This window comes from Ambystoma mexicanum, chromosome 4q (assembly GCF_040938575.1).
Source record: "Ambystoma mexicanum isolate Mex_15411 chromosome 4q, UKY_AmexF1_1, whole genome shotgun sequence".
NCBI classification, from domain to species: Eukaryota; Metazoa; Chordata; class Amphibia; order Caudata; family Ambystomatidae; genus Ambystoma; species Ambystoma mexicanum.
In genome coordinates, this window is record NC_090928.1 from 452,438,946 (window position 1) to 452,460,797 (window position 21,852).

Here is a 21,852-nt window from a genome sequence, read left to right on the forward strand (position 1 = left end):
GATACTGTGTAACCCCTCAGCCCTCCAAATAAGCTAATGTGTGCTGATCTCCGTATAAAAAGGATAAAGCATCCCCTAACCTTGGGAACATGTGTTCACACAAGGCAAATAAAATAAGAGGCTCTCCAGAAACATTGCACAAAAGGTGCAGTGTGCTGCAAAAGTTGCAGATGCTCAAAAAGGTGTAGGAAAACTGGACTCCAAAAATCTATAGTGACAAAAATAACTCGGTAAAATAATGGGTGAGTGGGGGTAAAAGGTTCCCACCCACCTAGGAGCTTAGACCTAAAATTCACAAGTCCAACAAAAAGTGCTGGGGGACTCACAGAAGAAGAGTATTTGGCATAAAAATGAAAAATCTACCCAACACATCGGTTTTGGATAAATTGATGCAGTAAAGATGCAGCCAATTAAAAACGTTTGTTCTAAAAGCTGCAATAAAGGATCAGAAAATAGTCTTAGTTGTAACACTGAGAAGTCCTCTGGAACATTTTTCACGCCCACAAGAAGCTTTCCTACCTTTGCTACCTCCATCGAGAAGAAGCTTCTGTGACTTTTGGGCACAAGGTCCCAATTCAGAGGGATTGATCTTATGAAGTGAGAGTATTCTTGTGAAGTGGTTTTCCTTGCTACATTACTTACCTATTAGTTGTTTAAGTGAATTGTATGCATTTCCACAAACCTAAGGTGCCTGTATATATGTTTGATAACGGAGTTGTGTGATAATATTCCAGCTGGTTTCATTTTTCTAGTGTGTTTTGAGCTTATAATTATTTATAAGCGTCTGAGCAGAATGATGTGCTTTACTGTGTGGACTCATTGTGGACCCCGGACCATGGGCACCCACTCCTGAGACCAAACCTTGACCACTTCATGCTTACTTTGAGTGGGTTTGGTGAACCTCAGAGTTCCCATGTTAACTATAACGAGGGTGGCCTCCTGAAATCTGTGCACCAGACCAGAGTTTAGAAATCCATCTTAACACGCCCATCAGCTTGTCTTTAGGCACATAAAAATAACAAAAAAAAGCCTGTGTAAAAGGCTAGGACGAGTTACTTACCATATCTGGTAACGTTCGTTCGATGGGATGTTCTTCCGACGTATTCCACATCTATGACAGGTAAGGTCCACAGCTGTGCTGCTTCAGAAAATGTTTGCCCGTGGGCATCCTGCGTCGGTCCGTTGTCCCTCGAGGGCCTCAGTCGAGGGTCGACATCACCGGATGTTATATACAGGACGCATAGCGACCGTAGCCTCAGTTATAGTTTTTTCCCCAGAACGTGTAGCACCAATCTCCTGCCAGTATGACTGCAGAAAGCCTTGCGGAAACGTAAGCTGCAATCGCATATGAAATTCAGTAGAGGGCAGGCTGGGAGGGCGATGTGGAATACATCGGAGGAACATCCTATCTAAAGAACGTTACCAGATATAGTAATTAACTTCGAGGGGATTGTGTCCTCCGACATATTCCACATCTATGACAGAGTACCAACTTATGGAGGTGGGGAAAGAATTTAGAATTTTAGAATGCTAAATCAAATTGCTGAATAAAGGATTGCCTTATCAAAGGCCAAATCCTGCTCATGGATGGGGTTCAAGGAATAGTGTCTCACAAAAGTATGGACAGAGGCCCATGTGGCTGCTTCGCAAATATTGCGTATCGGAACACCCCTCTGTAGAGCAGTGGAGGCAGCCACACTCCTAGTAGAGTGAGCCCGTAAGCCAACTGGAGGCTCCTTTCCCGCCAAACGGTAACACTCAGATCTTCAAAATGACCCATCTAGACAAGGTCTGTTTGGAAACCGCCTGACCCAAGCGCCTTCCAGCATAACCAACCAAGAGCTGATCGTCCTCTCTGACCCGGGACATCCATGAGAGCTAGAAACTCAAAGCTCTTCTAGTATCCAACCTATGGAGCCTCTCCTCTTCCTTACCAGGATGTGGAGGAGGATAAAACGTCGAAGAATCACCTTCCGGCTCCAATGGAATTCCGACACAACCTTCGGAAGAAAAGGCCACATCCGCAGGACAACCCTGTCCTTATGGACATAGTAAAGGGTGGCTTGGCGGAAAGTGCCTGCAACTAACTCACTCTGCGTGCGGAAGTAACCACAACTAAAATTAAAGTTTTAAAGGACAACAGTCGCAACGGACAAGAATGTAAGGGCTCAAACGGAGCTCCCATTAGGAACTTTAAAACCAAATTCAAATCCCATCCCGGCACTGGAAAGGCGACTGGAAACACATTAGTTAGCCCTTTTAGAAACTGAGAAATCAAAGGGATCTTAAAATAAGAACATTCCTCAGACGAGCGCTTAAATATGGACAGCGCTGCCAGGTAACCCTTAATGGTACCCACTTGCAGGCCCTCGTGGGCTGAAGAAAGCAAAAAAGACAAAACCAAAGGAATGGAACATTGGAAAGGATCCACATTCTGTATCCTGCACCAGTCACAGAACGTTCAACAGCAACGTTACAGGGATTTAGTTGCAGGCATTCTGGCCGAAAGCAACACCTCCATCATGTCTTCGGGGAGGTCCCAATCCTTATACCTCAACCTTTCAGATACCAAGAATGAAGGCTGAGAGACTTTACCTCTGGATGGAGAACCTGCCCCCCCTCCCGTGAGAGCAGATTGCCTCGGTAGTGAAGACGTCCATCTGCCCTCCATGCCATGTCTAGAAGGTCCGGGTATCATGCTCTGGTGGCCCATGCCGGAGCAATGAGGATCATTCGGGAACCGAACCTCCGCAAAACTTGCGGAATGACGGGGACTGGAGGAAACATGTACAGCAGTGGGAAGGACCACTCCACTACGAACGCGTCCCCTAAGGCTACTCTTGGAGGAAATTCCCGCGAGCAGAATATTTCGCACTTCCGGTTGACACTGGTGGCGAAGATATCCACTTGTGGGGTTCCCCAAAGGGCGAAGATCTCCAAAAGAACTTCGCGATACCATGCTCTGCCTACTCAGAGCGCCCGCCGCCACGTTTGTCTCCAGCCAGATTAACTGCCGAGATCGGAATTTCCTGGATAGCCCAGAACCAGAGCTGCATCGCCTCCCTGCACAACAGGAGTGACCCTGCCCCCCCCCCCCTTTTTTTGTTGAGATCATGCATGGCCACTGTATTGTCCGTCATAATCGGGACATTCTTCCCCCGCACAGACGGCAGAAAACCCTTCAGGGCTAGCCTGACGGCCCTCAGCTCTAACAGATTGATGGAGTCTGGACTCTGAAGACCAAAGTCCGCTGGCTGTCAACTCCTTGGCATGAGCTCCCGAACCTGTGAGGGATGCGTCCATCACGATCGTCGCCTCCGGCCATGGCTGCCAAAATGGTGCTCCCTTCATCAGATTGCCTTCGTCGGCCCACCATAGAAGATCCTGGGTGACCGAGGTCAGAATCTGAACGGGATCCGACATCCTGCCAGAGAACTGCGATCACTGCATCTTGAGAGCCCAATGCAGAGATCTCATCCGCAGCCTGGCCTCTCGCACCAGGAAAATGCAGGATGCCATTAGGCCGAGCAACCTCAAGAATTTGATCGCCGGGAGACTCTGGGCACGTTGAAACTTGTCCACCATCTGCAGAATGTGATGAGCACCTCACCTGGGGAGGCGAACACTGCCCCAGGCATGTGTCGAGCACTGCTCCTATGTACTGGAGACAGTGGGTAGGTGTCAATTGGGACTGCTTTAAATTGAGGAAGAAGCCCAGCTTGTGAAAAGTGGCAGGTGACAGACAGATCATCCAGGGCTTGCTCGGGAGAGCGTGCCCATCAACCAATCATCCAGGTAGGGATAAAAGAATCCCCTTTCCTGAGATATGCTACCACCAGCAGCGTGGTGAAGACCCTCGGGGCAGAGGTCAATCCGAACAGCAGGACCCGAAACTGAACATGCGAGTTGCCAACCGAGAACCTCAGGTACTGCCTGTGCTCGCAGATGAAAGTAAGCATCCTTGAGGTCCAGAGACACCAACCAATCCTGAAGGTGAAGGGCCTGGAGGACTTGAGAAAGCGTCACCATCTTGAACTTGTCCTTCCTGAGGAGCTTGTTCAACCAACGCAAGTCCATGATGGGTCTCACTCCCCCCAGTCTTTTTTCGGGATCAAAAAATAAAGGGAATACCATTCCCTTGTTCCTCTCCGCTACAGGCACCAGTTCTATGGTGCCTTTCTCCAGCAGGGATAGGATTTCCTGTGCAAGGAGTGAATCTGGACGTTTCGAAGAGAGCTTCCCCGGTGGATTGTCGTGAGGCCTCTGTCGGAAGGGAAGACAGTAGCCGTGAGCTATGATCTCCATAACCCACACATCTGAAGTAATGGCACCGCCATTCTCCAAGATGCTGCGCATGTCTGCCCCCAACCGGCGAACCATGGGACATGGCCTCATGACTGAGCGGACGCGGCAGTGCCCGAGGGCAAAGGGGCCACTGCCCGAGCGGCTTTGGCACCCAGAGTACCTTGCTTTCCACCTTGGGTACTCCTATGGTGGCCCCTTTGACTGGCAGCTCCTCTCGATCTCGCAAAGGAACCTCCCCTCCATTGCTGTCCCCCAGGACGAAAAGGCAGAGGTTGACGTACTGCAGCGCTCAAAGACTTTGCTGCAGCTTTGGAGGTCTGCAACCTCTCAAGGCTCTCGTCAGCCTTGCTGCCAAACAGATGAACACCATCAAAGGGCATGTTCAGAAGACGGGATTGCACATCAGGAGCAAACCCCAACTTCCGCAACCACACAAACCTGCGTATCACGGTGCTTGCAGCCATGGACCAGCTGACAGTCTGCCGTGTCCAAACACGACAACTCACACATGGCATCCTTGCCGTTTTGCATGAGGGCTAGAAAACCATCCCGTTCCTCCCCTTCGGGAATATGCTCAGCCGGCAAAGACGCACAGTTCCACAGAGTGAGTGAATCTTGCTAAGGCCACAAGAGTTGGCCGCCTTCAACGCCATACCCCCAGCGGAAAATACCTTCCTCGCCCAACCATCAAAGCGCTTATTGTCCCTATCAGGAGGGATGGTAGGGTACAAAGCCTGTTTCGAGGAGGCCCTAGCCGCCTGCACCACCAAACTCCCCAGAGTAGGGTGCGTCGATAAGTAGCAGGGGTCACAACTGGATGGGTGGTATTTTTTCGGAAGCGACTTATTAACTGCCGGTAGACTCTCCAGAGCAGTCCAAGCCGCCGCCGCCGCCCTTCTTTGCAAAGCCATGTGAAACAGCAACACCGGGTCAGTTGGTTGACCTTGATCCAGGATGTCCGTCAAATCATCCTGAGCAAAAACAACAAGTGGAGCAGACCACCCCAACTATTCTGTAACCCTTGACATGAGATGCCGATAGGAGGAATCTGCATGCGCCTCAGGTCAGCCAAACTCCACCTCCGGAGATGTGTAAAGGCCACTAGCGCCATGCAATGACTGACGGAGTTCCTCCATCTGACTGTCCAGACAAAAGATCATCAGGGACATCCAGAGGCACAACCATCTCTTCAGACAGTTCCTCAACCTCTGAAATATCTTGTAAAGGTTGGAAAAACTCCAATCTAGGAGGAGGAACAGAACAGGGCTCAAAAACAGGCCTCACAGACTTACTGAGAGCCTTCCTCAGAGGTTCCACAGCCCTCCGGGGCACCTCCGGCAAATCCTCCACAAACTGCGTTGAGGGAAATCTGCATCGACCCTTGACGGACACGGCGCTGATGGCGTTGATGCCTTCTTCGAAGGCTTCACAGGTTCCAGCAGTCTTTATGGCGTTGAGGACCGGGACCTGGATCTGGCATGGATATAGCGATCTCCCTTGTTGGAACGGGACCTAGACGGCTCCCGATTAACGCACCGACTGCCCGAAGGCGTGTGAGTGGTGGACCGAGCCCATTCCTTGCCGACTTCTTTCAAAGGCGCGGACGGAACTGTGCCTTGCAACTCGAAAAAAGCTAACGTCTGTCGGCAGAATGATTCCCATTCGGCCAGCGACGAAGACTTGGTGGGACAAGTCAACCGTCTGGCGGAGTCCTCCGACGCGGACGGGGAAGGGGACTGGTGATGGCGCTTCCTAGAATGCCGCGATGAGGCAGGGGAATGGTGGAAACTACTCCTACACTGAGACCCCCTGGATTTTCACCGACACGGAGAGTCGCCCCTCGAGTCATCGGTCGAAAGCCCAGCGGACTTCGATTTATGGGGCTTAGACACCCTACCTTCAATTTCTTCTTACGTTCCCCCAATGCATTAGATGTTGGGGACTGGCAATCCTTGCAGTCAGTGGGGTGGCATTCGCCAAGGCACCAGAGACACATGTTGTGCGGGTTCGTGATGGACATCTTCGAACTGCAGTCCTGACATTTTTTTAAAGCCCGACTTTGGGGTAGTAGAAGACGAAGACATCACTTTCGAAGAGAAGAATCGAGCGCGCCGAGATTCCAAAGCAAACACGTTTGCAGAAAAAAACAGAACTGAGGCTACAGACGCTGTGCGCCCTATATATAACATCCGGTGACATCGACCCTCGGAGGCCCTCGAGGGACAAAGGAGCAACGCCATCGACGCAGGACGCCCTCTGCTGAAAATTTTCCGAAGCAGCACAGCAGTGGACATTCCCTGTTATAGATGTGGAATACATCGTAGGACACAATCCCCCCACCCCCGAAGTATACCAATTGAACTGCATTATAAGATGTATGCAATGTTATAAAGTTACAAAAGGTAAAAGATAAAGGGAAACTGTTTCCCAGTCTGAAAGCCTGATCAGTTTCCCCATAACACGAGCAAATGGAAGGGGACATGAAGCTGAAGGCTTTAGTTCCCTCAAAAAGAAGAAGTTCAAAAACATAGAAAACGATTGGATTGTGCGGTTAGGGGGTGGGGGGGGAGTTGGCAAAAGAGAAATCTTTCCCAACACTAACTACAAACATGTTTCAGGTTTTTCCACAGTTAGCAGTGGAAGGTGTAACATTCAGTACAGCACAATTCAAAGCCAATAAAAGCTACTGCAGAGCATTAGGAACCCTCAGTTGACCAGTTTGGGAATACGTGTATTCAGGGGCATTGGGAGCTTTGGTAGAGGCGCCTTACCTACCACAACCTGGGCAAATTAATTTAAGGCCTCTTAGTGAACAGGCCATGAGGAGCCCAGACCAGCTTCCAATGAATGCTTTTCAAAAAACTTTTAAACTCCTAGCGTGCAGGATTGTATCCATTTGAGATTCTTCAAACCTCCAACGCGAAAAGCCTTACCTCTACATTATCAAACTCGAACTTCAGAACTGGCACAAATGCATCTTCAACTGCCTGTAAAGAAAATGAAAAATAGTTATTAGATGCTAGAAAAAACAATCTGCACTTCTTTTGACAACTTGCAAGCCCTTGTAGATCTCCAATGAAACCGTGAGCAACCAGAATGTGTAAGTCCATGTCCTTGGCAAGCCATAAGGCTACACAGGATATGGATGGCCAAGTACTTGGCATGAACATTGTTCAAGCAGCAACACAAAGAAATTACTCTTAACAGCCAGTGCATATCCACATAATACTTTGGCTCAACTTTAGAACAACCTATAACTCCAAGAGAGCAGTCACATTTCTCAAAGTAAAATCTCCCCCACCCCCACATCTCAGGACCTTCCCTTTCCAGTCTCAAGATAAAAGCCAATAGCTGCAATTGAACTTTCACGCGGTTCGCACAGGTGCTCAAGAGTGGTACTGTGCACACATTTGTAAGAACACTGAAGTAATCTATGGCACCTTGAAAAAAGGAGCCCTCAAACTAAATCCAAGGCAGCTTCCCAGAGGAGTCAATCTTTGCCACTTTGCAGCAAAAGATGGAGGACCTGCTACAATGATGACTTGTGCTCTTGATTCCCGTCATGAGACAGCCTCAATAGAGTAAGCCCAGCTTCTAGTTCATCTATTCTTGTTACTATGCCGCAAGGCAAAAGACCAATTCTTAAATGTCCCCCAGAGGTGTCCTACAAGACTCAAATTAAATGGCTGATTTACACATCTATATATAGACTGACTAGACTCCTAGGTGCCAATGTTTACTCCAACGAAAACTATGCCACTGCTTTAAGGTGTAGCGACACTTCCCTTGCTTTTACCGATGCAGAGCCATTAAAGTATAAAGATATCTGGCAATGCACATTGAAAAGGAGTAGATGGGCGGCACCTGAAAAACAAAGGTCTTGAAACTAGATTGCATTGTCCTACTGTTTGTCTGTAGAATGCTGTGGCAAAACCAAAGTAAATACTGCATGCTCTACTTTCAAACCTCAAGCAACAAACCAAGTTAATGATTTTACTACATTTCACAGGAAACTGTTAGAAAGTGCTTAGTTTCCCTAATCCGCATGACCACATGAAGTAGCCCCCTTCCCATATTTCCAGGAACACACTTTAACATGTGCCTCTTTGCTACTCGAAATTGCTGGAAGTAGCAACACTTATGTGCATTTCTCGTTTTGTGTACTTTTTTTTAGATGTAGCCATCATGTATTCTGCATTCTTAATTTATCAGTCGTCATATGAAATTGCTTGCTGTTCGTTCAGCAGTTTCGAGATTTCCGTTTTTTGGGATTCTAGTCTAGGTATCCTTTTGCATCTCCACCCCGGGCTATTATTTTGGATCACTTAGTTGGTGCTTCAAGAGAAGTCGCTGCCAATGTGTTAGAACAGTTTTTCTGAACTAAGGGCTGCATACCACCATACATTTGAGGCAGTACATAAACCCACTCTTAGTATATGGCTGCGCCACCTGAGAACATTTGGTAGTGTAGACAGAGCAGCCAGGCTCCTCTTAGTGTGAGGGCTGCAGCTTGGTACAAAGAAATTCCAGAATATATATGGTCCAAAGAAACACTGAAACACTATGCATTGTAACAATAAAGGGTTTATTTAAATATAATTAGGCCAAGATAAATCTTGGCCAAGTACTATAACAAAAAACAACTCCATACCTATGGTATGCAAACCAAAGTATGCCCCCCCCAAACATTTACACATTCATCCTCACACAGGGGATCCCATTGGAGTACTACAGAAACCTTTTTAAAATGTCACTACAGGGAAAGTACTGCAAACATTCAAATCGGCGCACGTCAGACCACTCCTCAAGGACACGAGAGGCGATGTGAAAGACCACTCCAACTACAGACATATTTCAAACATTCCCTACCCAACAAAACTGCTAGAAACCCAAGTCTACAAACTAACAAGAACACATAGAAAAACCCCAGTTACTGGACCAGGCACAAGTTTGCTTAAGGCCAGAGAGGAACAGAAACAGAATGCCCATCTGGGGTGACCTAAAGACAACCGCAGACTCCAACAGAAACACTGCCCTGATATTACTCTACCTCTGTGCAGCGTTCGACAGTCAGCCACGACACCTCATCAAGAGAAGAGAAGAAACAGGAACAGAACTAGCCCTGCCCTGGATTAAATAATTTCTAGCAACTAGAACGGAAACTCTGGATAAAACACTAAAAATCCGCTCCACGGGACACCGACTGGAATACCACAAGGATCATCCCTATTTCCACTGTTCAACTACCTGACTCAACTAATCAAGATCAAAAAACACAGCCTTGCGTGCTACAACTACACAGATGACAATTCTATTAAAATCGAATATGACCAAGCGAACAAGGCTGGGAGAATGTCTCAAAGAACTCTGACTGGATGAATGCAAACAGCCTAAAACTCGACCCAGGAAAGAGAAGAACAAGTTACTCTCTTACCTGGTAACGTCCTTTCGATGGGATGGTCCGACGACGTATTCCACATCTATGACAGTAATCACCACAGCTGTGCTGCTTCGGAAAATCTTTCGGCGTCTGCGTCGATGACGTCGCCCTCGAGGACCTCCTCCAACTGCCGACGTCACTGGATGTTATAAGTAGGAAGCACGATGCCCCTAGCCTCAGTTGTAGTTTTTTCCCAGAAAGTGTGGCACCAGTCTTCTGCCAGTCTGACCACACAAAGCCTTGCGGAAACGTAAGCTGCAATTGCATAAGAAATTCTGTAGTGGGGAAGGCAGGGAGGGAGCGAGCGATATTGGATAAGTCGTCAGACCATTCCATCGAAAGAACGTTACCAGGCAAGAGTAACGTGTTCGAGGGGATTGGGTCCTCCGACGTATTCCATATCTTTGACAGACTCCCAAAGCAGTACCAATGCAAGGAGGTGGGAAAATTTAGCAAAATAAATTTAGAATGCCCAATCAAATTGCAGAGCAAAAGGACCGCCTTGCCAAAGGCCAGATCCTGCCCCCGGATGGAATCGAGAGAATAGTGACGTACAAAAGTATGTACCGAAGCTCAGGTGGCTGCATCACAGATGTTTCGAATAGGAACACCCCTCTGCAGGGCAGTAGAGGCAGCCACACCCCTGGTAGAATGGGCCCGTAAGCCAACCGGTGGGTCCTTACCCACCAAGCGGCAACACTCGGAGGTAGCCAAAATAATCCAGTGAGACAAAGCCTGTTTCGTCACAGCCTGTCCCAAGCGCTTTCCAGCGTAACCAATGAAGAGCTGATTGTCCGCTCTGACCCGGGACATGCGTGAAATATAAAAGCTTAACGCTCTCCTAGGATCAAGCTTATGGAGCCTCTCCTCTTCCTTAACAGGATGTGGAGGATAAAATGCCGGAAGAACCTTCTGGCCTAAATGAAATTCCGATACCACCTTCGGAAGAAAAGAAGGACGAACTCTAAGGACAACCCTGTCCTTATGAAACAGTGAAGGGTGGCTTAACTGAAAGCGCCTGTAAATCACTCACTCTGAGCGCGGAAGTGACCGCAACTAAAAATACAGTTTTAAGAGTTAAGTCTCAAAGGGCATGTATCCAAAGGCTCAAACTGAGCACCCGTCAGAAACTTGAAAACAAGGTTCCAATCCCAACCGGGCACCTGGAAAGGCGACGGAGGGAACACATTAGTGAGCCCTTTCAGAAGCTGAGACATTAAGGAATTTTAAAATAGGAACACTCTTCAGACGAGCGTTTAAATATGGACAGCGTCGCCAGGTAACCTTTAACGGTACCCACTTGCAGGCCCCTGTGGGCCAAAGAAAGCAAAAAACACAGAACTACAGGAATGTCACATGAAAAAGGATCCACATTCTTAACCCTGCACCAGTCGCAGAACTTACGGAAACGGTACAGGGACTTTGTTGCTGGCTGTCTGGCCGAGAGCAACACCTCCATCACATCTTCAGGGAGGCCCCAATCCTTATACCTCAACCTTTCAGAAACCAAGCGTGAAGGTTGAGGGACCCGACCTCTGGATGGAGACCCTGAACCCCCCTCCCGTGAGAGCAGATCGTCTTGGTAGGGAAGACGACGTGGAGGGCAGATGGACAAGTCGAGACGTTCCGGGTACCATGTCCTCTGGACCCACGCCGGAGCAAGGAGGATCATCCGGGAACCGAACCTCCGCAGTACTTGCGGGATGACGGGGACTGGAGGAAACGCGTACAGCAGTGGTAATGACCACTCCACCACAAACGCGTCTCCTAAGGCTCCGTTTGGAGGAAATTCCCACGAGCAGAACCTCTGGCACTTCTGGCTGACACTGGAGGCGAAAAGATCCACTTGAGGGGTCCCCCAAAGGGCGAAGATCTCCTGGAGAATCTCCTGAGCCAACTCCCACTCGTGAGAGATTGCGCTCTGCCTGCTCAGAGCGTCCGCCGTCTCGTTCGTCTCCTGCCAGATGAACTGCCGAGATCGAAACTTCCTGCTGGATTGCCCAGAACCAGAGCTGCATCGCCTCCCTGCACAGAGGAAGTGACCCTGCCCCTCCCCCTTTTTGTTGAGGTAGTGCATGGCCACCGTGTTGTCCGTCAGGATCAGGACATTCTTTCCTCGCACAGTCGTCAGAAAAGCCTTCAGGGCTAGCCTGACGGCCCTCAGCTCCAACAGATTGATATGGAATCTGGACTCCAACAGAGACCAACGACCGCTGACCGTCAGCTCGTTGGCATGAGCTCCCCATCCCATGAGGGATGCATCCATCACGATCGTCACCTCCAGCCAGGGCAGCCAAAATGGAGCCCCACTCATCAGATTGCCTTTGTCGGGCCACCACAGAAGGTCCCGGGTGACCGAAGACAGCACCTGAACAGGGTCCAACATCCTGCCGGAGGACTGAGTCCACTGGAGCTTGAGTGCCATTGCAAAGATCTCATCCGCAACCTGAGGCCAAGCAGTCTCAAGAACTCGAACGCTGGGAGAGTCTGGGCAAGTTGAAACTTGTGCACCATCTGCTGAATGTGATGAGCCCCCACCTGGGGAGGAAAACACTGCCCCAGGGATGTGTCGAGCACTGCTCCGATGTACTGGAGCCTCTGAGTTGATGTCAAATGGGACTTCAAGTTGAGGGAGAAGCCCAGCTTGTGGAGGCAGTGGCAGATGACTGACAGATGATCCAGGACTTGCTCAGGAGAGAGCGCCTTGATCAACCAGTCGTCCAAATAGGGGCAGATGTGAATCCCCCCTTTCCTGAGGTGCGCTGCCACCACTACCATGAGCTTGAAGACCCTCGGGCGGAGGTCAATCCGAACGGCAGGACCCGAAACTGAAAGTGCGAGTCGCCAACCGCAAACCTCAGGTACTTGTACTTTGGATGGATCGGCACATGAAAATAAGCATCCTTGAGGTCGAGAGACACCAACCAGCCCTGAAGTTGAAGGGCCTGGAGGACCATCTTGAACTTGTCGTTCCTGAGGAGTTTGTTCAAACCGTGCAAGTCCATGATGGGTCTCAATCCCCCATCTTTCTTGGAAATCAAAAAATAAGGGGAATACCATCCCTTGTTACTCTCCGCTACAGGCACTAGTTCTATGGCGCCTTTCTCCAGCAGGGATTGAATTTCCTGCACAAGGAGCGGATCCGGACTCTTCAAAGAGATTCCCTGGTGGATTGTCTTGAGGCCTCTGCCGGAAAGGAAGACAGTAGCCGTGGGTTATGATCTCCAGAACCCACACATCTGAAGTAATGGAGGGCCACTCTGCAAGATGCTACGCCAGCCTTCTCCAAACCGGCGAACCATGGGACATGGCCTCATGATTGATCTAAAGCGGCGTTGAATGAGGGCAAAGAGGTAACAGCCCGAACGCCTTGGACTCTTAAATACCTTGTTTACCACCTCTGACACTCCTACGGTGGCCCCTTTGACTGGCAGCTCCTCTCACTTTACCAAAGGATGAGTAATAATGAAAGGAACCTCCCCTCCATTGCTGTCCCCTAGGACGAAAAGGCGGAGGTAGTCTAAATGCAGCGCCCAACGACTTTGCTGCAGCTTTTGAGGTCTGCAACCTCTCAAGGCTCTAGTCAGTCTTGCTGCCAAAGAGATGTTCCCCGTCAAAGGGCAGGTTGAGAATCTGGGCCTGCACATCAGGAGCAAACCCTGACTTCTGCAACCACGCAAACCTGCGTATCACGGTGCTCGCCGCCATGGACCGGCTGAAACAATCTGCCATGTACAAACCCGACTGAACGGCCTCACACATGGCATCCTTACCATAGTCAACCATGGCAAGGAAGCCATCCCGTTCATCCCCTTCGGGATGATGTTCAGCCGCCAAGGAAACAGTTCCACAGAGAGTGCATGAAACTAGAAGGCACAAATGGAGTTGGCCGCCTGAAGCGCCATACCCCCTGCAGAAAACACTTTCTTCGCCCAGCCGTCAAAATGCTTGTCGTCCCCATCAGGAGGGATGGTAGGGTACGACACCTGCTTTGCCGGCGCCGTAGCTGCCTGCACCACCAAACTCTCCAGAGTAGGGTGCTTGGACAAGTAGCAGGGGTCACTACTGGCTGGACGGTATTTTCACGGCAAAGCCTTCCTCACTGCCGGGAGACTCTCCGGAGCAGTCCAAGCTGCTGCCACCCTCTGTAGAGCCCTATGAAATGGCAGTACCGGGTCAGTTGGTGGACCAATATCGAGGATATCCGTAAGGTCATCCTGAACAAACTCCCCTGGGGGAGCAGACCATCCCAAGTACTCAGTGACCCGTGACATAAGGCGCCGGTATGAAGAATCGGCATGAGAGCCAGGCTCAGGCCTACAAAACTCCACCTCCGGAGAGGTGTCCAGCCCACTAGCATCATGCAGGGACTGCCTCAGGTCCTCAAACTGGCTATGCCCGAGAGAATCTCATCGGGCACCGCGTCAGGCACCATGCCATCAGAGCCCTCATCCACCTCTGAAATGAACTCCAGATGGCGGCAAGAAGGCACAGAACTGGAACCAAAGCCATACTTTACCTCGGCCAGAGCCTTTCTAGGCAGTTCCACCGAGCCACGGGGTACCCCCGTTGACACAGCCCCGAAAGGCGTTGAGGGAGTCGAGGGCTAGCGTTGAGAGAATCAGCGTTGACGACAGACGTGGCGCCGACAGGCCTCGAAGGCGGAGCCCCGAGCGTGTCCCTCGACATCCTGGGCGCCAACGACTTCCTCGGAGGCGGAGCCTCGAGAGAGTCCGTCGACGACCTCGGTGCCACAGGCGTCTATGTCTTCGAGGAAGACATCACAGGTTCATGCGGTCTCGAGCGCGTTGAGGACCGGGACCTGGACCGGGCATGCCGAGAACGATTCCCCTTGTCCGAGCGGAACCTTTCCCACGAATCGTGACGACCACCCTAGCTCGAAGGCGTGCGAGCAGCATCTCTCGGCTGATCACGACCGACCCCACTCGGAGGCATGGACTGACCAGTGCCCTGCGATTCAAGAATCTCCAACATTTTCGTCCCGAAGGAAGCCCATTCCTCCGGTGTCGCATGCTTGGTTGGGTAAGTGACCCGCCGTCGGGCGGAGTCCTCGGATGAGGACGGGGAAGGCGACCGATGACGGCGCTTCCGGGAGTGCCTCGAAGAGGCAGAGGAGTGGCGAAACCGACTCCGGGACCGAGACCCACTGGACTTCCGACGACGAGGAGAGTCGCCCCTCGAAAGCCCCGCAGACCTCGACTTTCGGGGCTTGGACACCTTACCTACCGATAACTTCTTGCGCTCCCCCGCAAGGTTTTCGACGTGAGCGACTGGCATGCGACAGTCATCCGCGTCATGGGCCTCCCCGAGGCACCAGAGGCAGGCGTCGTGAGAGTCCGTGACCGACAACTTGGACCCACAGTCCCCGCACTTAAAGCCCGGATGCGGTGTGGAAGACGAGGTAGACCTCTTCACGAAGAAATATTTCACAAACAGGTTGGAAGAACCGAGAAAGCAACAAACTCCAAAGTCGAGGCGTGCCGAGATTCCTGAAGCGAACACGTTCGTGGAAAAAATGGAAGAGGGTACGGGCGTCATGCGTCCTACTTATAACATCCAGTGACGTCGGCCGTCGGAGGAGGTCCTCGAGGGCGGCATATCAACGTCATTGACGCAGGACGCCGAAAGATCTTCCGAAGCAGCGCAGCTGTGGTGATTACTGGAGATCTGGAATACGTCGGAGGACCCAATCCCCTCGAAATCATGGTTATATCCACAAACCTGGAAAACATTTCTATTCCATAGCCCACAGAACTAGGAACTGCGCCCACACCATCGAAAATTCGAAAATAGTCAAACCTTGGAATCCTAATGGACAATACGCTAACATTAGAACCACAAGTAAACGCAATAATAAAGAAATGCTTCTTTCTCCTGCACTCGATAAAAATAATCCTACCATTCCTGTCCTTCTCCCATAAAACCCTTCCAAGAATAGACTACGCCACAGCCTCTACCTTGGAATGCTAGAACACCTGCTGAAGAAACTACAATGTATCCAAAACACAGCGGCGAGACTTCTTAAAATATCACGAAGAGAAAATCACCCCAGCGCAAATTTTTTTTTACACTTGCTGCCAATCAAATAAAAATTCACATTCAAAACAATGTGCATAATGCACAGAGAAATCAGCAGCCAAAGAGCAGAATTCCTATAAAAAGAAATTAACCATTTACCAAGCGTAAAGAACTCAGATAAGGCAACATCTGCCCGGAACCAAAAATCATACAGAAAGAAAACACCTGGGGGATCCTCCTCTCACCTAGGCAGAAAACATTGGGAACACCCTTCCAAAAGAAATACGAAATGCAAAGTACCACCTAAAATTCAGGAAACTACTACCTGGCTCTTCAACCCAGAACCAAATGAAATCACCTAAAAAACAGGAAACACGCGCAAGCCATACCCCTTCGGGACCGTAGCTGGAGATGAACGAGCATTAATCACCAACAAGCTCCCAACAGGATGACTGGTTAGAATCGCAGGGAGAAAGGGCAAAGGCAATGGGTCAGTTCAAAGTTCTGAAGCACTTTTAGAACAATGCTTTAAAATAGTAGTTCAGTAGAAAAATCACAGAAGCTCAAGAGGAAACCCCTTCAAGCAGCACAAGCTGGGAGGCCAGTGCAGGTCAACTCACAAGTGTTTAAAATGGTACTCAAGCTTTGAACCATTACATACGGCAAAGGGTAGATTTACCCCAAACCCCGAAGTACCTGAGAACTGCAGAATTGGTTCCAGCTGGAAGCTTTTCGGTTGGCGTCACAGACCCTTGTTCTGGTCCTTTTTCGTGGTGACGAAAGGGAGGGTGTCTGGCGTGCTACTTCGGCAGCACCCGAGAGAGAGGGACTCTGCAGCAATGGATTCTCTGATTCAGAAGCCTTTTGTGGTTTTGGAACCTTTTTCTCAGCGCCAAAGAACAGCTCCGGTTGGAAGTTACTTGATCCCTCGGTCCTGGACTCTGGATGAAGATTTCCTGCTTCTGTAGGGTCCTCTGGATGCCCATGAAGTTTCGCATTTCCGAAGATAATGGACTCGATGGTCTGGGGTCACCAGGCATTGGGATTCTGCAGGCTTGGAAAGTCACAGCAAGTTGTGGGTTGTGCCAAAAGGAAGCTTGTCTTAAGGCTAGTTGGTCCCACCAACTCAAGGGAGAAGGTCGTCCATTGCAGGTCTTCCCAGTTGAAACTAAATCTCGGTTGACACAGCAGCAGTGCTTCACCGGGCACTTTGCGGTCCAGGAGGGTGCTACTGGCATCTCTTCACGTCTTTGTTGGATGTTGTCCTCCAGTGGTAGAGTGCCTCTATTACCAAAAACCTTGCCTTTTAAGCAAGTTCCCATTCATTCACAGTCCTAGGGCTGTCAATCACCCAGCAGGGTGGTTGTCCTCCTGGAAAGCCAGCCGGCCAATCAGAACTGGCTTCACTCAGCCACACCTACAGACAAACGACAGGAGTTTAAGTAACCTCCCTAACCTCCTGCCTTTCTTAAAAAGCACAAAGGATTCAAACCTGATTCAGAGTAAAAGTCCAGAAAGAACTGGCAAGAAATGGTGAAAAAAAAAGACGGGGGTCATTTTGGGAAAATGGTCACCCTTGGGTGCTGTACTGCAGCTGAGAAACCTACCCGCAAATATATGGCACAAAGTTAGTAAAAAAGAAACCACTGCCACCAGCCATTCAAGTCAGTGTAACAAAATGTTACTCCACATAGGGCGGTGTGTGCTGGACCCACAAGAAAAAGTTAGTTAAGACAAGTGATCTTACTAGCCTTGGGAACAGACTTTCACCCAAGAAGGACTTCTCAGTGTTACTGCACAAAAGGTGCAGTGTCACAATGCAAAAAACAGATGCCTATGGAGTTTACCAGACTTCATTAAACAGTAAGAAACATTCTAGTAAGAAACACAGCAGGAGGTTGGGGGGAAGTGTCCCACTCAGGAGTAAAAATTAAAAAGCCCAGAGTCCAGCAAAAGAGCTAGATGTCTCGTAGGTTAAAGGGAATTGCCACAGAAATGAACATTCCCCCTAACAAAGAGCAGCAGCTATTCAAGGTAAGTAAAACCATATACTTTTAAGTGGCTTCAAGCAACTCAGAAGACAAGTATTAACAAGACAGTTTTAGGTCTGTAAAGCAGATCAGGGAAAGCAAAACCCTATGGTACACCAAGAATTACACTGTTCTTCAAGGTAGGTAAACCCTATTGGTAAACTTTACACATTCAGCTAAGCAATGCTAGAACAATACCAGTACTTACTACTTTTTAGAGTGCACGACACTATTCAGAGTAAAACAATGTATATACTTTTTAAAGAAGCAACCAGCAACTTAACGGAAGGTTATAACTTTCCGAGACTTGGTAACTTTCCTATTGCAGAGATTCAGTTACAACACTAGCTTTGACAAGTACTTATACACTGGTTATAATTTCAAGACAGAATCCTCATCTCAAAGTACTTCCCTAGTCTATAGCATGACTTTTCTCAGAGGCCGAACAGGGACCCTAGTGGTCTAGGTGCAAGCTGTAGGCAGGTCAGGATAGGGTTCATTTTGGGGCGCTGTTGCACGCCATCTAAGATAGCTGCTTCGTGTTGGAGCCGCGCTAGCTAAAAATCCTAGTTATTAAAATCCTGTGGATTGGAGAGAATATACCGCAGAACCTCGACGGAATAGTGCGTCGGAAGACACCAGGACCAGAACAAACCCACTTTTGCCCCCCCCCACCCCCAGCGAGGCCGACTACACATTGCTACAGACAAGATACTGAAGTGGAGGAGGAGCAGGGAAATCTTCCAGAGCCATCCCTCACCCTGCGAGTCTGACAGCAGCAACGCTGAGCACAGCACAGCGAGGAACACAAGACAGCCCAAGAAGAGGGAGCCGCGGTTGAGCCTGCCCAACAGACGAATAACTTTTCGGTAGTGGATACGAGGGGCGGCGACAAGCAAATCCTGCTGGAGCCTGAGTCCAGCAAACGTACAAACCCAGCTCCCGAGCACAGTCCCCTACCCCCCCCACCCGTGCCGCTGAGAAGCGAGCGTGCAGGTCGGGGGGAGCGGTGGGGAAGTAAGCAGTAGCCGGGCCCCTCATACAAAGTAGTATGTGGAAATCCCCCTCCTCCAAACAAGTCCACGGGGGTGATGGATGGCCCCTGGGAGAGCAGAGGAGCCGCGAGTCAGTTGAAAAAAATTATAAAAAAATAATTAAGTGCACAGTTTAAACATAGCGACCACGTGCAGGGCCTGACACAAGTGGAGGTGGGCAGAACTAGCTGGGAGCACTGAAGCTAGTGACAGGCCGCAACCAGAGCAGGTGTGATCCCACGAGAACAACCGCCAAGACAAAGACCGCCAGAAGGAGCACCCCTAGGCATAAGACACTTGGAAAGCCCACATCTCAGAGTAACTGCCAGCAACACCATATGCACGAATTAAACTGCGATCTACGACACAAATAACAGGTGTGGCACAGCAATGGGGAATATACCTCCCTACACCTCAGGATATGCCTACGGGCAACAAGGGTCCCAATAAAGGTCCCATGGATGCATTCACTAATTTGAACCTGGAGGGCGAAAACACGAGACCCGACACAGAGTGACTCTGGCGCCCCACCGATGGCCGATCCCACCACCGGACCATATATGGCAGCATTACAGGCGGTATTTGCAGAGCATGAGCTCCTAGCGACGCCAACTAAAGAAATGACAAAAGAGCGCTGCTCTCGGATGCAAAAGTTGCAGATCACACAAGGGACTACACTATCCAGTAAGGGTGGGGGGGGGGGGGGGGTGAGGGAGGGCTGGGGGTTGGGATAGGCATGTTGCCGGATGAAAGTTGGAAAGTTCAATGTTTTTTCACCAAAAAAAAAACTGTCAGACATACGGATCACAGACATTTCAAAAGGAGGTTAAGCCCACACTAGGGAACATGATACAAAAAAATACACAATCTCGAAGTATAAGGCCCACGGGCTGAGGCTCCTATCAGAGGACTTGCAAATCCCATCAAGGCGAGGAAAATCATGGCCTATGCGAACGGACACAAAGTAGACATCTTCTCCTACAAGAAACGCATGCAATGAAGAAGGTAACAGTAATTTTTCCACAACTGGGGGCAGCTACGTGTCGCCACAGACTATTCAACACAAGCCAGGGGCGTGTTAACGCTTATACACAAACGCATGGGATTCCAAATGACCAAAACTGCTTCAGACCCGGAGGGTAGATACGTCATAATATGGGGAACGCTGTCCGGACAGGAGGTAATTATCAACATATCAAACACGGACACTCCTGAATTCTATGTGCATGTATTAGGACAAATTGTGCCTTCCGGCTCTGCCAGAATTATATGGGGCGGGGACTTCAACACAATCCTCGACCCCACAATGGACCGTTCATCCACAGCACAAAGGAACCAGTCTAAAGTGGCGCAAGCAATACGACAGATAATGGAAACACTACCCCTGGTCGACACGTGGAGAGAGAGAGATGCACCCTGGGCTCCAGGAATATATGTTCCACTCACACGTGCACGGATTCAACTCTTGTATAGACTATTGGCTCTTCTCACCCAAATTAATTCTGTGTCTAAAAGAAAGCACAATACTCCCACGAACGTCATCAGATGTTATGTTAAGGAATTTATAGTGCACACCTGGTACCCGTAGGCTGATGGGCGCAGACTAACAAACACAAACAGAATTACATATACATCAAAGCTAGAAGCATTCCAAGGTCAATACTGATACGGCTCTAAACGAAGAGCAGTGTTTTCAACTTTTATTTTTTTAAAGAGTTCTGTTGAAACCAGAGTTCTTATATAAGAAGGGAGAGCGTTCCAGGCTGTAGTAGCCGCAACTTCAAAAGACCCTTGTGTAGTCTTATTGGTCCTATGCCGGGGAACAAGTATATTTGAGTTGTCAGATCTCAGTGACCTTCTCTTGTCTTTCACAACAATGGCCTCCTTCAAATACGATGGCATTGGACCCACAATGCATTTCTGAGTTATCAGGAGGAGCCTGAACTGAATTCTTGCTCCAACTGGTAACCAATGTAGACTCCTTCTGGCCTCAGACGTGATCTCTTTCTCAGGCCTTTTACCGCTCTTACTGCCCCATTTTGGATGACCTGAAGGCGATGAATCTCCGACTGCGGAATGCCCACCAGGAGACTACAGCCATAATCTAATTTCGAGCCAATAATGGCTCTAGCCAGCGTCTGAGTTATTTTCAGAAATGAATGGGCGAAGATGGCAGAAGAGTTTGAGGAAGTAGGAGGCTGACGAGACGAGGCTATTCACCTGCGCCTTCATATTTAGATGTCTATCCAGACATACTCCTAACATCTTAACCTTGGACAGTATTAACACAATTGTCCAGGTTAATATTCTTATATTCCGCTCCTAATTTGTCTAGTTTGCTTGGCGACCCTACCAGGAGGAGCTCCGTTTTGGCACTATTCAGGGCCAATCCGATTGGCTACCATCCAGTTTTGGATCTTCGCATAAATTCTATTAATAGAAGCTTCGTCCTTTTGATGTACTCCTGAGATGGGAAGGATGCATTGCGTGTCATCCGCGTAATTTGCAAACATGATCCCTTCCACTGCCAGCATCTGGAAGAAGGGGATCATGAAGATGTTGTAGAAGCACAGAGACACGCATGCTCCCTGTGGAACTCCATATAATAGGAGCACAGGATCGGCTTCTGCTACTTCACTGGCAACTCTGATTTGCCTATCCTTTAGGAAGGATGATACCCATTGGATGGCCTCTTCAGAAAAGAATGCATTCTTTTAACCTGGTGGACAGAATCGAATGGTCCACCAGGTCAAAGGTGGATGAAAGGTCCAGAATCATTAATAGGGCAATCTGGCCCTTATCCATACGAGATGAGTTTAAGTGCGAGGAGCGCTGTTTCCGTGCCATGATTGGCACGGAACCCAGATTGGTAATTATGTAAAATTTGATTCTGTTCCATGAATGAAGAAATCTGGTTGTACGCCACCCGATCTAATATCTTAAAAAGGAAGGCAGTGTTCGTAATAGGCCTGTAACTAGCAGGGGTGAGCGGACATAGATTAGG

General features: G+C 49.3%; 1 protein-coding gene across 3 annotated transcripts in view; it reads right to left on the reverse strand.

Annotated features, from left to right (window-relative positions):
* Positions 1–21,852, reverse strand: part of PAPOLG (poly(A) polymerase gamma) — a 1,009,150-nt gene that overhangs the window by 718,098 nt on the left and 269,200 nt on the right. For all 3 annotated transcript variants that reach the window (XM_069608036.1, XM_069608034.1, XM_069608035.1), the window contains exon 6: positions 7,239–7,288. In XM_069608036.1, the coding sequence (XP_069464137.1) occupies positions 7,239–7,288 (50 nt within the window). The remainder of the gene's footprint in view (positions 1–7,238; positions 7,289–21,852) is intronic.